General features: G+C 28.7%; 2 protein-coding genes across 3 annotated transcripts in view; one reads left to right on the top strand and one right to left on the bottom strand.

Moving 5' to 3' along the window:
• The window catches only part of LOC130666881 (probable serine/threonine-protein kinase ndrD), a 53,450-nt gene that overhangs the window by 19,320 nt on the left and 17,393 nt on the right, over positions 1–16,737 (top strand). The window contains exon 1 of one of the 2 annotated variants that reach the window (XM_057468203.1): positions 7,422–7,745. The exons of the other annotated variant lie outside the window; for it this stretch is intronic. The gene's annotated coding sequence lies outside the window, so the exon portion shown is untranslated. Of the gene's footprint in view, positions 1–7,421; positions 7,746–16,737 lie in introns of those variants that run through there. 2 annotated transcript variants of the gene reach the window in all.
• Positions 1,194–5,305, bottom strand: LOC130667229 (uncharacterized). The gene is made up of 3 exons (XM_057468724.1): positions 3,064–5,305; positions 2,902–2,992; positions 1,194–1,462 (listed from the first exon to the last, which is right to left on the bottom strand). The coding sequence occupies exons 1-3, from the start codon at positions 3,190–3,192 to the stop codon at positions 1,194–1,196; spliced, it is 489 nt and encodes a 162-aa protein (XP_057324707.1). The 5' UTR covers positions 3,193–5,305.

The raw sequence follows: 16,737 nt of genomic DNA, 5'->3' as shown, positions 1-16,737 counted from the left end.
TTTAATTTCTATTTTTATTATATTGCTCAGCTAATAAAAAAATTAACGATAATTTTTTTCCCAAGATAGTTTTTTGTTTTATTCGTTTTATAAAAAAATTCTATTATTAATGTTAAAATTGTAAAATCGATGTACAGGCGATTAGTATCGTCAGTGCCGTAATTACAGAAATTGTTTATGTGCGTAGATAATATATCAGTTTAAAAAATGTCTGGATTTTATTTAAATCAGCATTCACTCGGAGTTTGAATATTAAAATAAACTCCTCTTTGGAGTAAATTTCGCTCCGAGGGAATTAAATAAACAAACAGTCACCCGCTTCGTATCGTGGATCCACTTCAGATTTAATCTGCGTTCACTCCGCTAATTTTTTAGTGTAAACTTAAATTATGAGGCGTGCAAATATGTTACCAATGAAAAATTAATGAATACCAGTCTGTAGATAAAATATATTTATTCGAATCAAGTAATAAAACAAATTCGTTGCATTTATGATTAGGATATTCTCATAATGTAACAATCAGTATATTTATTACAAGAAATGTACTTAATTATTCCTCTTCACGGACACACTTTGATTCTTGATAAACATAATTAGGTCTACAATAACATTTATCATCGACACAATAAATAAAATCGTCCGTACATATATTACTGTTGGCACAAACACTCTGTATAACTGACTCACACTCAGAATCTCCTACGGGATTAGACATATCATCGCATACACATTTTTTATCTTCAGAACACATCGTATGTTCCATTAATTCACTACAGTTTCTATCATGTTCGCACTTCATTCCCAAAAAAGCTGATATGCAAAAAAAATGGTTTAATTATTACATTAATTTTTGCATCAGTATTTTTATATGCTAATTGTGTATTTACTCACCTGGAACACATTCGTGATTTAGATTATATCTAAATTTAGGCATGCATTGACATTTATTTTCAATACAAAGTGCATTTTCCTCGCATTGACGATTGGTTTTGCACACAAAATTTATGTCGGGCTTACATCTTATGGAATTTATTTGAGTTGTATTTAATTTACAAGTACAAATATTTTCCTTAGAACACTCTGCATTTTTTAGAGCTCTACAATCTTCATTATTTTCACAATAAGTGTCTAACAATACTGCAATAGTATAAAATTAATAAAAATCTCTCTAACAAAAAATAAAATTATTGTTTCAACCATTAATATACTTGCTTGGCAAACAACGACGATTATTTAATGGTAAATAGCCGTCATTGCATTCACATCTGTTATCAAAACAAATAGAATTATCGGGACCACATGATTCTTGATCCTTACAAATCTCGCCTAACGGTAGTCCACATATTACATTATTGTCTACGACAATACTGACCTTACAAACACATCTATTTCTTAATGAACATTCTGCATGCGGTATATACTTGCAATCGTTATCAGTTTTACAAAATTGACCCAATTGTGCTGAAATGCAGATAAAAAATACTATAACAACGCATTTTGAAATGTAATAATCGTTTACTAAAGTACAAAAAGTGTACATGGAGAAATTATTCTTGTAAGGAATGCTACACACAAAAAAAAAAAATTCTCGACTGAAGGTAAATATTCTTGATTCAAGAAAATTTTTTTGGCGACCTAAATTTTCTGAGATAAAGTAAAAATCTTCTCCAACCAAGACGAATTCTCTTGGCTCAAGAAAATCTTGACTTGGTTCCCGAAAACGTTTGTCTTCAAAAATATTTTCTTGACTCAAGATATCTGTTTTTTCTGTGTATGGTGTCATGGTATAGCTGGAGCGTGTTGGTCACCTAGAGAAATTGAAATAAACATTCGAAAATTACTACTCTTTAAAAACGAATTAATCAAAATCACTATTTGGCATCAGTTATAAAAGTATACAACCATTTGAATTAGTGACGTACTGTTCACTAGTAAACAGTAAGTAGTCACTATTTACACTGTTTCAAATCTGTAAGAGTATGGCTGAATTATTGTAACTACCCGAGTCAAAGAACAAATTCCATTTTAGTCCTCAAAAGCCTCAATTCTTTTAATGTTTTATTTGCCGCCACGAAAGTAACTCTACTTTAATACTCAAAATCTTCAATGAGAACAATGAGGTCTAAATGCGAATAATTTACTCTCTAAACATGAATAAGTGAGATAAGTGAATATTCACTAATTCCAGGTGCAAACCGAACCACTCATTTCAAAAAGTGGTTCCGTTGGTACTTAGAATTAGTGAATATTCACTTATCTCACTTATTCATGTTTAGAGAGTGTCGATTTTAAATTATAACTAAGATCTCAAAATCCTCAACAAATGAAAAGTTTTAGTTCGGACTTTTAAAAATTTTAGATAGGAAAGGGAGGGGAAAGAATATGTCGAATGAGACTTTGAGGTTCAAAAATGTGGATAAAATTATCCCTGTATGTTTTGAATATTTTAAAGCTCTAATCCAGATTACGTATTCCAGTTTAGTCCTCAAAGTGGTAAAATTGGTCGTAACTACTACTTTGAGGACTAAACTAGGATGACTTTTTATCCCGTCGTCAATCTTAAAATTCTAAATTGATCCTCAAAAACCTCATTGAGAGCTTTGAGACTTGAATCCGAATTTGTTTTTTGACTCGGGTATCGTATTTTAACATGGCTAGTCATATGGGACAAGTGTGTGCAGTCGGTCAGTGTGCGCAAACCCATGCATTTTAGTCCGAAATAAACAATATTGCGCACACTTGCTCGACATAACTCAATAGTAATTTTTGCTTGTGTTTATTTCAATTTTCGTCAGGTGGCCAACGTGGTCCGGCTTTACCATGACACCATAGTATTTCAAACAAGAATATAATTTCTCTATGCAGATTCAATTTCTTTCCATACTCAATTAACTACATACCCCTATCAGTACATTTAAATTGGTTATAACTATCGACCAATTTACACACTAGACTTTGATTACAACATGGTGCCTTGTAAGCAGGATTACACTATTCAAAATTTAAGAAAATATTTACAAAACTCATTTTATTAAAAATAGCTTATTATTATAACCACTTACAAGATCGTTGTCATCAGCACATTGATGATAGAGATATTCATTAAGTTTGGACATAAGCGATGAATCAACAAATAATAGCAAGGAGATAACGATTTCACCCAAAAATAAAAGTGAAATTCCGGATGACATTTTCTCAATTTTTTATCGCACTGATTTTAAACAAAATAAAGTTATTTTTCTGTCCGAGTTATAGTAACTACTGTACTTTTTCAATGGCTTTCAACAGTTATATCGCTATTAAAATTTGATAAATAATTTTTTTATGTCAATGGAACCAATAGACTTACAAAGGATATATATTTTTGACTTTTACAACTTTTCCCTCGTTCATTCATTTACGACTTATTATATTTTTACTCTTGTTGTTCATCGTAATGAAGCAATCATAAAAAAATTAAATGATTTATCAGTATAAAAATATACTTTTAAAGCTTTGGAAATTTCCCATCGTGAAACAAAACGTAGCAGTTATCAAGTATTTAAAAATACTCAAAAATATTGTTATCGTGCACTGGCAAGTATAATTCATATATTTAAAATTTAAAAACGCAGATGATTAATATGAATTTTCTCGGAAATTTTAAAAGCTGCAGCCTGCAGGATGTCACTACCCAACTCACTCCAAACTCTTAGCCGGGTGTTCACGCGTTTTGTTTCCCTGAATAAACTGTTCCAGGTACACAGCTTTTATTTAGAGGGAGTAGTTTAATTTTTGAGAAATGTCGAATTAAACATCGTATGGTACGAACTGCATTCACAGTCCAGCTGTGGCATTATCGCGAGCGCGTGATATATGTTAAGTACATTTAAAAAAAAGTAATAACAATAAAAATAAAAGTAAAAACCCGTACAAAGGAAAAAAGAAACGGCAGATGTTTCAGTCGAAATTGGTTTTTGATGCACTTATACTTATATGGTTTGATTACTTGTTCTGAGTAATTAGCCTGTTTCCATCACATCCTCTTCCATTCTTTGTACGCTCTTACCATTACATGCAATGCAACAACCTGTCAGCCCTCTGGCGTTTTCAAGAATTCACGTGTGTACATTAATCACGTATTTATTTTTGGCTACATTTCATACTCGTCTATACCCCGGTTTTTTTTACTCTTTTATTTTTGCTCTTTTCTCGTTAGAGTGTGATTTATTTGACAGTCTTTCTCTTGTTTAATTTAAACAGTTATTTATTGTCGATATGCGTATAGATCTCGCAGGGTTCGGTTTAGTTGTTTTAGTCATCACTACAAGTATATATGCGTCCTACATGTATATATATATATATAGATACTATAATTCCATATATGTTATATATGTAAAATGTAGTAGAAAAGTGTGTGAGAAATAACTATCCTACTCTTAAGAGCAGCAGATGTGGGCCTGATTTGAATAAAGGCTTCCCTCCGGTTTTCAACTTCCACGAAATCTCTCAATGGACGTCTCGACAGATGCGTCCAACAGCCAAACCACGGGCCTTACAATGCTCCTCTCAAAACTAGTCTCTACTCTTTTATATATATTATCTTCTTGGTATTTTTCTTCTTCATCATCTTCTGCCTCTTATTTTAATTCTTCATCTTTAGCTTCTTGTATGCTCTTTTTATTATTCTCTACATTAATATCGACTCACTGATGGACAACAACAGTCTATTCACATGTTAAATCACCTATCTTTTGTTTATTTAACTTCTCAGAAAGGATTATGATGTAAGATGGCAAACTGTTTTTTTAAAATTCTTTTAAAAATTGATTCTCAGATTTTGAATTTCTAAGATTCTTCAAATGGGAAAAAATATTTTTATTTTTTTATGCCTTTCCTTCCTTCTTTCTTTCTCTGTATAAGTATTTCTTCAGAACGAGATTTATGTACATTTTTATGTAATTATTAGTCATCTCCCGAGAAATCACGTGACAAAATATACACAACCTTACAATAATTCCTTGATACTTTCACAATTCCTGTAACACGTGGGCTAATAAAAACTCCCCATTGTTTCTCATACATATATAAGTATGCATATCCATAATACATATTTATTTATTTCTTCTTTCCGCAAATTATACCCATACAAGAAGACATTAAAATATACGCATTTAAAATTCCCACAATAAATCACTTTGCTCATATGTAATTATATATTTTTCTACATACACATGTCCTCCATATAATTTAATAACAAATATTACATATAATTGTGATAATAATAATCTTCATAAATGTCAATTGTTCCGGTGTAATTTTTATTTTTTTTATTTCTTCTTTAAAAAAATAAGATAAAATAAAAAAAAAATTAACAATGCGCATGCGTATAATAACTGAGTAAATAATTAAATAATAAGATGGCCTGTCGTTGGGACAAATTGTTTCGAAGAAGAAAAGAAGAACGGAAATGGCTCACTCGTTAACACACAGGTGATCACGCAAAAGTTATACGTGTCTTCCTTCCTTTTAACCCTTATGTATATACATATATATATAAAATTTTTATTTTTTATAATACAGAAACCCAACGTTCTACGTCCTGTTCCTACTCCTACTCTTACTTTTACTACATATACTGACGCGTATACGTTTACTCCAACATCCTACTATACTTCCAACTCGTATTCTTTTATATACATACATATATATGTATATATACAATATTATGACATTATATGTGGGCTGTGTTGTATTGGTAGTGCGCGTGGACTTTATAATGAAGTTAAACACACAGCACTCGTGGACATGTCATCGGGCACTTTGGAGCTACCGAGAAATCACTCAATGAAAGCTCACTCACCCATCAGACTTTAGAGGGCATGTGGCATGATCTATATGATAAAGACTTGACACAGACTTTATAATTCAAACTTCCCGCGAACAATTTCCATTACTTTTAAATAAAAAACTGATAATCATCTTCGAAGAAAATTAATTAAAATTAAAATGACATTTATGCACCCACGTGCCAATTCAACTTGAATCCTACGCGGGACGATTTAAAAGTACGCATGAAATTTGAATAATTTAATTCCCGCGGTTGTATAAATTAAATAACCATCACCCCAACGCCTTGTTTACATTGTTCATATGAATTGTTTTATTTTATCTATCGTGACAAACTCGTTTAATGTTATAAGAATACTATTCTGACAGTTGTTTGAATTATTTCCTAGTACTAGTCTATTATACACCCACGTATCATCCCATCGGTTGTGTACTCTGGTGTGCTATTATATATTTTTCACAAGCATTATCGCATTTTCTATTATTATTATTACTACTATCAGATCATGCAAAAATACATTGAGTCATTTGTATCACTATCTATATATACATCGATTTATATCTATATAATATATAGTGTACATAAATATAAAGATAGGTAACCTACATAATTATTAAACAAAAAAAAATAGATAAGGAGAATTCCAGTTATTAATTGATTCATATGAATCACGTTATCCATCGGCTATACTTGTATCTAAAGTATCTACCGCATTTATCATATATATGTATATATATATTTTTTTTTATACATATATGGAAGGAAGTTTCACGCAGACAGACCGACGCGTAAAATGCAGACTGATCTCCCGATCAATATTTTAATATTAAAAGACAGTTAGTGCAGCAGCTGGCATGATGGGAAAATCATGATAAAAGTACGGACATCATTAATGTGTGTTGCTACCTAGAAATTTGTCAATGTTGTTTGTAACCGAGCATGCACGCTAATGTGCGATGTGTGCAGCCCAGGATATAACAAGAGTATGTAGAAAGAGGAATGAATACAAAGCCGTACGCGGAAACTCGGCTCGACCGGGTAATTTGCATTAAATTAATCAGTTCCAGGATATATATATTCGTAGAGTATATATTTATATAAATACATACGTGTGTGCACCGTCTCTTGATGTTCAATAATGGACCGGTGCCAATTACGGCGAAAGTGATCATCGCATTAACACGTACAGTATTTTTTTATATTTTTTTAAGCCCTCTATTACGTCGTTATTTATCTGACAAATTTCAATTTAATTTAATTCGTTTAATTATATTATTATTTATTATGTAACAACATCAATTTTCGTAATTTTTAAATTGTTTGTGTACTGATTAATTTATTTAAATTCATTCTTTTTATATATTTGTTTTTTTTACTCCAAAAAATTAAAAGTCATTTTATTTATTTTTTTAGTGAAATTACTTTTTATTTGACATTCAAAAATACATTGATGAGTTTAAAAATATTTAATTGTTTGAAAACGTCATAATTGGAACGAAAGAAATTTTTGAATTTTGAATTTCCCGCGCGTAGAAGCAGTACCGCCGCCGCGCGGCAAACAACCGCGTCATCAGTATGGAATTGTGTTGATCGCAAATACTTCGAGCTTGTTGACAAAAAAAAATAATTATAGATTTAAAAAGTAATAATCAGTGAGTGTATAAATAAATTTATGAATAATAGAGCTTCTAAACTCTTACAATTTCAAAAATAAAATCAAACCGCTTTTAATATTTAAATTAACTCTCAAGAAAAAAAAAAATTGTCACATCAATTGAATCGCAACGAAAACTCGATCATTGCAGATTGCGACGCTTTTGCTGGCGCCTAATGCAGTGTTTTATTAATTAAAAATAAAATTACCAAACAAATGACTAAATATATATGGAATTACATCGCATCTGACAACTTGAGGTAAATAATAATAATAATTATGCCAATATAATTTTTTTTTATCACTTTATTTAATAAACTAGGACATTAAAATCCATATAATTTAATTTAAAGCCAGTCAATTGTTTGAAAACAATAAAAAAAAATTTTATTGACTTTGTCGTGTAAACAAACGATTTAACTTATTTAGCTGATGATAGTCATTCAAGTATGACCAACAGCTGACTGTTTTTACTACGAATTACTACAAGCGTTTTTTTTTATTACCCGACCGGACGATTTTTTTTCTCTACGGCTTTTTGTTTATTATTTTTTCTACCGCATGCAAGTTGTAGTTTAAATATTTCTGTAATCAAAAAATTTTAACTTTTTTTTATTCATGTTATTTTTACTAGACCGCATGCCCGCGGATAAAAAAACAGTGATAATAATAATGAGGAAAACGCGTGCGTGAGAAAATAGAACACACGTATGGTCTTTAATAAATATCGTAACCTTGGATTTTTAAACTAAAAAACAACCGATCGATTATTTACGTATTTTTAAATATTTAAAAAATATTTCCATTGAAATAAAAAAAGTTTTTTTAAATCATTGAGTTTTAGTAAAAATACATTTTTTATTTTTACTGTTTTAAAATTAGGCATGAAAAAATAAGTTTTAAAACGCCCAGAGGAATTTCTGTTTTTAAAAAAAAATTTTACTGATATTTATTTTTAATAGAAAAATTTTTAGTTAAAAAAATTATCTGCTGGATAGTAAATTAAAATTTATGAGTGTGAATGTATGATACTGAAGTCAGCAGACAATTAAAATTTTTTGGACTTTTTTTTTTAACAATTAAATTTGAAGAAAAAAAAACTAAAAATATGCACATGTAGAAAATTTAAAAAACTACAAGTGAAATTTTATGAGTGTGATGTAGCAGACATCAGACAAATTTAAAATTATAAATAAATAGAGTAAATAATTAATAAAATTAAATTTTTAAAAAATGCGCATTTAAAAAATTTTAAAATTAATAAGTGCATTTTTTTAAATACTATTTTTTAAATTATTTACTCTATTTATTTATAATTTTAAATTTGTCTGATGTCTGCTACATTCACACTCATGCAATTTTTTTAAATATTTTTTTTTTTTACATTTTACTCTTTAAAATAAAATCCAAAAATTATTAGACGTCTGCTAACTTCATGATCGTGTGAATGTAGCAGACATCAGACAAATTTAAAATTGTAAATAAACAGAGTAAATAATTTTAAAAAATGCACTTATTAATTTGGAAATTTTTTAAATGCGCATTTTAAAAAAATTTAATTTTATTAATTATTTACTCTATTTATTAACAATTTTATTTTCTCTTGTCTGCTACATTCACACTCATTATGATATGAGAGTAAAGTTGGCGGACATGAGACAATTTTTAAATTTTTTAAACAAAAAAATTAAAAAATGGGTAGAAAATTCGAAAATCAGTACATGCATTTTTTTATCATATCAATTTAATTGTTTAATTTTTTTATATGTAATTTGAAAATTGTCTTGTCTGCTACATTTACACTCATGTTTATGATCAATTTATTTATTTATTTTTTTTTTTATGCATTTTCAAATATTTATTCGGTTTAAAAAATTTGAATAAAAAATAATACAAAGAACGGATTACAATTACCGACTGACATTACATATTTTTTTTATTTTGAATTTATGTAATAAATAAATTCAGTAATGATTAAATAAAATACAGAGGAGAGTTCCTGTGGGCGGGCTTAAATTTTTTATAAATTTCCTCGAACTCAATTACAAATTACACATTGCAATAATTATCCCTCAACTCATATACTTCGTAATCATACGCTTTCATATCTTAAGACTTTCGAGCAACAATTTATCTTATTTTTTTAAATTTAAATCCAAGCATTCAAAATAACCGCGAAAACAAATCAATTTTTAATACAAATTTTCTCTAGTAATTTATAAAACCATAAAACAAAAGCTAATAATAAATTTAATGTAATTTCCCGCCATTCAATTTAAATTTAAATGAAAAATTTCTATTCAAAATAATATACGCAATCATATTTAATTTATCACTTCTGATTTAAAAAATTATTAATTCCATAATAAAATCAAGGATTTTCTAGACAAAATATATAATAACATACATATATATATATATTTATTGATAAAAAAATTTTATTCATAAATTTTTTTACCAAATAATCGATAAATATTTTTATTAACTATTTATACTTCGAATGTTGACTTAATAAATTTCTGAGTAAGATTACGGCGCCATATGTACGTAATTTCAAACTATATATATATGTATATATACATATATTTATATATAACTATTTACTTTCATCGTCATACATACATCGGAATCTTCAGATATATCTTTTTAAAGACAAATACGTCGCTTTCAAGTTTTGATTTATTATTAACCGCGATAGCAGATGAAAAAATATAACATTCATTAAATATTATCTTGTTTTTCTAGAAAAAAAAAAAAAAAAACATTCATAAATATTATTACACATTTTAATTAACAATAAATTTATCAAACTCCATTTATATGAAGCCAAGGTATAGTAAGAATGTGAAAGAATAGAAGAATATATTTAAATAAAATAAAGATAGCAAAGGCGACTATATAGTGACACCCACATGCTACAGAATATTGTCCGTATATATGTATATATATGTATATATAGGTGCAAAGGTCAATGAACTAAACCGTACGAGACTACTTTAAATATTCTCCTCACCCGTATAACTCCATGCAGAATAATCCATATAAGTATTTAGTCATTAAAAAAAATATATATGTATATATATAAATAAAAATAATTCATATATGTATCCATGATAGATAACGTAACTTTATTCCGTGAATTACAATTGATAACAATCTTTACGTACTCTTAAGATTGGAGCTGAAAAATGATAATTTGGTTTAAAAAAAAAAAAAAAATTAGATAACGATAATTACTTTTGATAACGTGATGTAATCTTTGATCTGATTAAATAACTGTAGGAAAAAAATAAAATTATTTAGTTACTTGAAAATATGATCCTGAAGTTAGCAGACAATTAAAATTTTTTGGATTTTTTTTTTCAACAAATCAATTGCAAAAAAAAAAAGTATAAAAATATGCACACGTAGAAAACTTACAAAACTACAGGTGCAAATTTTTCAAGTATTTTTTTTTTATAATTTATTGCTTAAAAAAAAAATCAAAAAATTATTAAACCTCGGCTAACTTCAGTATCATAATTAGCAGACGTCTAATAATTTTTGGATTGTTTTTTAGACAGTAAATTATAAAAAAAAAAAATTTGAAAAAATTGCACCTGTAGTTTTTTAAATTCTCTACAAGTGCATTTTTTTAGTTTTTTTTTTTTTTTTTCTAAATGTCCGGTAAAAAAAAATCCGAAAATTCCCGATTGTCTGTTAACTTCTAGATCATATCATAATTTGGCAGACTACTAATTTTTAAATTCTTAAAAAACGATAAATTAAAAAAAAAATACTCCAAATAATTGCACTTATAGATGTTTTCATTTTCTGCATGTGCATATTTTTAGATTTTTTTTTTTGTAATTAATTAGTAGAAAAAAAAATTCAAAAATTGTTAATTGTCTGCCAACTTCAGGATCATCTTGAAAATATGAATAATTTATAAAAAATTTTTTTTCAATGTCTGGATTATTTGAAATTTAATTGATAGATTTAAATAATTAATTCAGGGTACACATATATTTTCAAATGTCTCGAAATATTAAATGAATGAATAATAAATTTTTTTCATTAATTCAAAGCAAAAAAAAAACATGATTAGTTGTCAATGTCGATTATTTTTGACACTGACAGGCGAGTTAAGATTGCAATCGACTCGTGTGTCCAGGAATTTAAATAAAACGAGTTTTTAATACTGACTAAAATGCTACAGAGTAAGATAAATAGTAGGAAGAGAGTAACAAAAATGAATTAAAAAGATGTATAAATAAATTAAAAAATAGTATAATAGAATAAAAATAAAAAAGGGGAACCCGGAGATTGAGTTTCAATCGAGATGCAGTGGGGGATCATATTTCTAGAAGTAAAGTAATTCTGGTGTAGCTAAACCATAAGAGAAAGGACGGAGGAGAAAGAGAGCAGATTAACGGACAGACGGGGCACTGAGAGAAATAAAACTAAATGTCTATTCGCGAAAGATTACGGGGCATGAAACCTTCCGAGAATCAGCTGCGCTTTGCGAGAGCTCTTAAAGTTCCCTTCAATTCTCTACTCTCATATCTTCCTTCTCTCTTTCTCTTTCTAATTCACTCTCCCGCCGTTGAGTGAAATGCTCATCGCGAGCTAGACATAAAATAAAAAATAATAAAACAAACTAAAAAACGTTATATGAAACATATAAAAAACTTAAACTTGAGGAGGATTCAGGAATTCATTTCACTTTTTACTCGGGAATTTTACCTGATACCCAAAACTTCACTCCGATCGATTTCATCTCATATTTATATATATAATTAAATAAATTATTCAAATCGCGATACCAAACTAAATAATTTTTTTTAATTATCTGCTGGTAATTAATAATTTTCTTATTTACCTCGGTTTGATTTTTTAAAAAAATTAATTACTCACAATAATTCGTTACACTGAAAAAAATTTCGGAGTGAACGCAGATTAAATCCGGAGTGAATGAAATTAACTCCAGTCAGGAATTACGCGGGTTAATTTTTTAAAAACTCCGAAACTCCGAGTGACGAAGTGAATTCGAAATTGAAATAAAGTCCATATTGACTCGGAATTTTTTACAGTACGCCCATTAGACTGATGAAAAAACTAAACTCAAGCATAAAAAGTGGTTCTATTAAAAAAATATTTTTTTTTACTCTCGTTGGTTTCATCTCGAAAAAATGTAGTAGCAAATGTAAACGCCCGGGTTATCGTTCTCTAGCTTTAAGGTATTCGTTTGTCTGCTGTCCGAGCAGTCGATCCATAATCCACATCGTGTGTAGCAAAAGACAGAAAGATAAAATCGTCTTAAATAACCGTGCTCCGCATAGCAGCTGAAAAAAAAAAAAAAAGGTAAAAATGACTGGTAGAAAAAAAATAAATGTATTGTAACTTGCCGAGAGAACGGAGAAAAGGCAACAGAAAATTTTAAAAGATAAAGATAAACAGTAAAAAACAACTAAATTTATAACTAAACATGTAGAGAGGAAACTCAAGGAGGCGGTTATTCTGTACATATATAATAAGTGTATAGTGAGTAGGATGAGGATGAGGATGAGGGAAAGGAAGAAGAGATACCATATACCGGAGATTGGATCTCCTTTAGCGATGCTGTGTATATGTACATATATATGTATGTATAGGTGTGTAGTACATTATGTGGTGGACTGTAGGGATTGTATCCGTAGAAGCAGACTTTATTGCCACGCCTATGCAGCCGCCACGATCCGGCGAAGAGCAGTCGTGTTGTAGTTCCTGGAACTCGTGCACTCGTGCGAGAGTCACGGTGATAATACCCAACAAATGTACATCACACATGTGTATGTACGTATGTATGTATAGAAAAAATATTAAACGTGTAGATGGTAGTGGTATGCGTATTGTTTAATCCCAGCCCTAATAATCAGAATTATATCTCAGTCCGATGCCTGATGCTCGTGTCCTAATGTAATGTTACAACCTAAGTGGTTATTGGTAATTATTATTGTTATTATTAGTATTAGTATTAGTATACGTGGCATGAAATCCCTGGTCCGGTCTGCGGCATAATATCTGTCCATCGCCCATCGCGTTTAATACCGTATATATGTATACAACCCACCCTTTTATTCTATATCTGCGTTTTGATGTAGAGACGGTGTAGCGACCAACGGGTATACTTTACTCGGATCGATCGACCTGCGCGATTCTTAGAAGACGCGGCCGCCCACCCTGCACTGGCATCACTGGGCTCAGCAACTACCCCCCGAAACGCCTTGCGAGAATATCTTTTTTATCAACTAAACCTTACCGACGACCAAGACCACGTGAGTTTTGTCTGGCTGAGCTGAGAGCTCCGGGTGAGTATGGAGAACTCTCCCGGAGCGAATCCTCATGTTAACCCGCATCTGCTACACTAACTTTGCTTTTAGCTTTTGATTAATGTCTGCTAATACTCTTCAGTCTGCTATATATATATATATATGCATTGTACAACGTTGATATGTTTTATAAAATTTATAATACACCGTAATCTGATTTACTTCTCGGGAAAAAAATAATTCCGATTAGTTTTTTTATTGAAGAATGATATGTCTTCAAATTTATTTTACAGAGAAACAAATATTGCTTCGGTGAATGTTAATTTTTTTTTTTTATGGAGATTATATTTTTATTTTAGAACTGATATAAAACTTTTTTATTCTCAACATAAATTGGAAAAAAATTGCTTAGCCAGAACTGAAAAAAGTTTCCGAAGAACTGCATACAACATTAGAGTTTGATAAGTTATTTTACCTATCATTCGTATATATTTCAAGCTGCGTTTTACTTCAACTTTGATAGAAGTATAGATTTTATATCATAGAAGACAAAGAAAAAAATTTTTGAATAATAAATGACATTGAAGTTTAATCGGCTTAGAGAATATCGAAAAATTATGACATATTTTTTTATTAATTATTAATTATTATGAGCGATGATATAATTTACGACCAAAAACCTTCTGGTTGCTATCGTAATCTGGGTCATTATAGACCACGTACAAATAAACGCTGAATTTATTTACGAAACTTAGAACTACAAACATGTTTTGTTTCTCCTTAATGATTTTTTTAAAACTAGGTTAATGACTTTTAATGAGTTTCAGACATATCTTTCTCGGAAAAAACAATTATTGATCTATAAATAGCCGCGGGTATAAAATTTAACGAAAAATAAAATTTATATTTAATTTACTCCAATAACAAAATTATTTATACCGTCTGAATAAAATATTAATTAGGCGGCTAATTAATAATTTAAATGGTAATTTACTAGTTAAAAGTAAACAATTTTCACGTGGGTTATTATTTTTTACAACTTTCTAACACGCAATTCACTTGGACGACATTGAAACCGTTATGGTTCTACAAACTAAACATTAAAAGACTTATCGTACTTTATTTTATTTATTTACTTACTACAATTTATTGTTATTACTTTCTATACTTTAAACAAGACCTACTGACTAGCCTACTGAATTTTTATACATCACAATCTATATACATAAGTGTACAGTTTAAATATTTTTAAATAAAATTACATGAGAAAATTTACAGCGGTATAAAAATTGTGATGAATAATTAACTTGGAAAAATATGGAAATTATTATAATTCTGAAGTTAGCAGACAATTCAAAATTTTGTTATTTTCTTTTGAACAATTTAATTTGAAGAAAAAAAAACTAAAAATATGCACATGTAGAAAATTTAAAAGACTACAAAAGTGCAATTTTTTTAAATATTTTTTTTTTCATAATTTATCGTTTTTTAAAAAATCCAAAAATTATCAGAAGTTGGCTAACTTCAGTATCATAAATTATTCTGTGAAGGGAAAATGTCATTAGGTCTCGGTATAAAAAAAATTTATTCGAAAAAAGTTTGACATGTTTGCAAAAAAAAGGATTTCTTGGCTCAAAAAATTTTTTTGGAGCAAGAAATAATTTTTTCTAGTCCTAAGGAAATTTTCGTCTTCTTTCTGAAGAATTAAAATTTTTTGATGTAAAATATTTCTTGCGCCAAGAATTTTTTTTTCTGTGTAAAACTTCTAAATTTAAACAAAGGATAACTTCGAGTTAAACCTTTGTCGAATTTGAGTCGAAATTTAGAGCCCATTTTGAACTTTCTAAAATCGGATCTATTTCGGAGGCTCAAAATAGAGTCTGTTTGCTTGTTAAATTAGGTCCAATTTTGGTCCCTGAAGTGCAAATTTCCGTTTTCAGAACTTTAAGGTTCAATATAGGATCTGATGAAAATTAAAATTAGGTCCTATTTTGAACTTCTGAGCCCTTTGTATTGTAATAATGATATTCATATTATCAATATTATTAGCATTATTAATATTATGATTAATAACAATCTATGTTACTCTGGATTTTATTTGCATTTACAATGGTTAAAATAATTTCAATCAAAATATATAGCAAATGCTGTTAATAATTCAATTTTATATAATAGATTAATAATAATATAGGAATAATAATAATAATAAATTTTACATAAATTTCGTTGCATCTCAAAAAATAATGCTTACAATTAATTTTAAAAAATCTTTAATTTTTTATATCATCATAAACAATTTAATTATAATGAATCGAAATTTATTACGGGACTAACATTGTCGGACTTGAAGGTTCAAAATCGGACCTCTCAGTGATTGTTCGGAGCTCTGAGTTCAAAATTGGAGCTAGAGGACTACAGGGCTCTCAATCGGATCTATTTCGGGCTAGAAGGGCCTATATAGGCTCTAAATTTCAACTCGGAAACTTTTATAATTTTAATAGTAAAAAATATAGTTGATTTATAACTTAACGCGGGTGAATTTGGAGCCAGATGATAATTTTTTTAAAACATAATTCGCAAAATGTTTCCTACATTTTTCCTTCGTTCAGCAAAAGTCAGAAAATCTCTAATTTTGAAAGTTTTGAATGAAAAAAAAAAAATGTAGTAAGCACAGGTTTTTAAAATCTCATCTGTACTTTTAAATCCCGAAAATTCACAAAAAGTTTAACTTGGAGTTCTGATTTGTCTCAAACTTATAAGTTCTACATCTCGAATTTTTTTGTAGTATTTTTAGACCGAATTTTTTAAACGGATCTGTAAATCTCAATATACATTATATATGTATACTAATGCAACATAAAATATTTACACATATTTAAAAACAGCGTAAACTGTATTTTATATACTCCTTTGGTTATTTATTTTTCTTTTTTCTCCGTATTTTATTATTTTTTCTCTTCTT

Source organism: Microplitis mediator, chromosome 4 (genome assembly GCF_029852145.1).
Source record: "Microplitis mediator isolate UGA2020A chromosome 4, iyMicMedi2.1, whole genome shotgun sequence".
NCBI classification, from domain to species: Eukaryota; Metazoa; Arthropoda; class Insecta; order Hymenoptera; family Braconidae; genus Microplitis; species Microplitis mediator.
The sequence above is the reverse complement of the archived record's forward strand: the minus strand, read 5'-3'. Positions and strand labels throughout refer to the sequence as shown.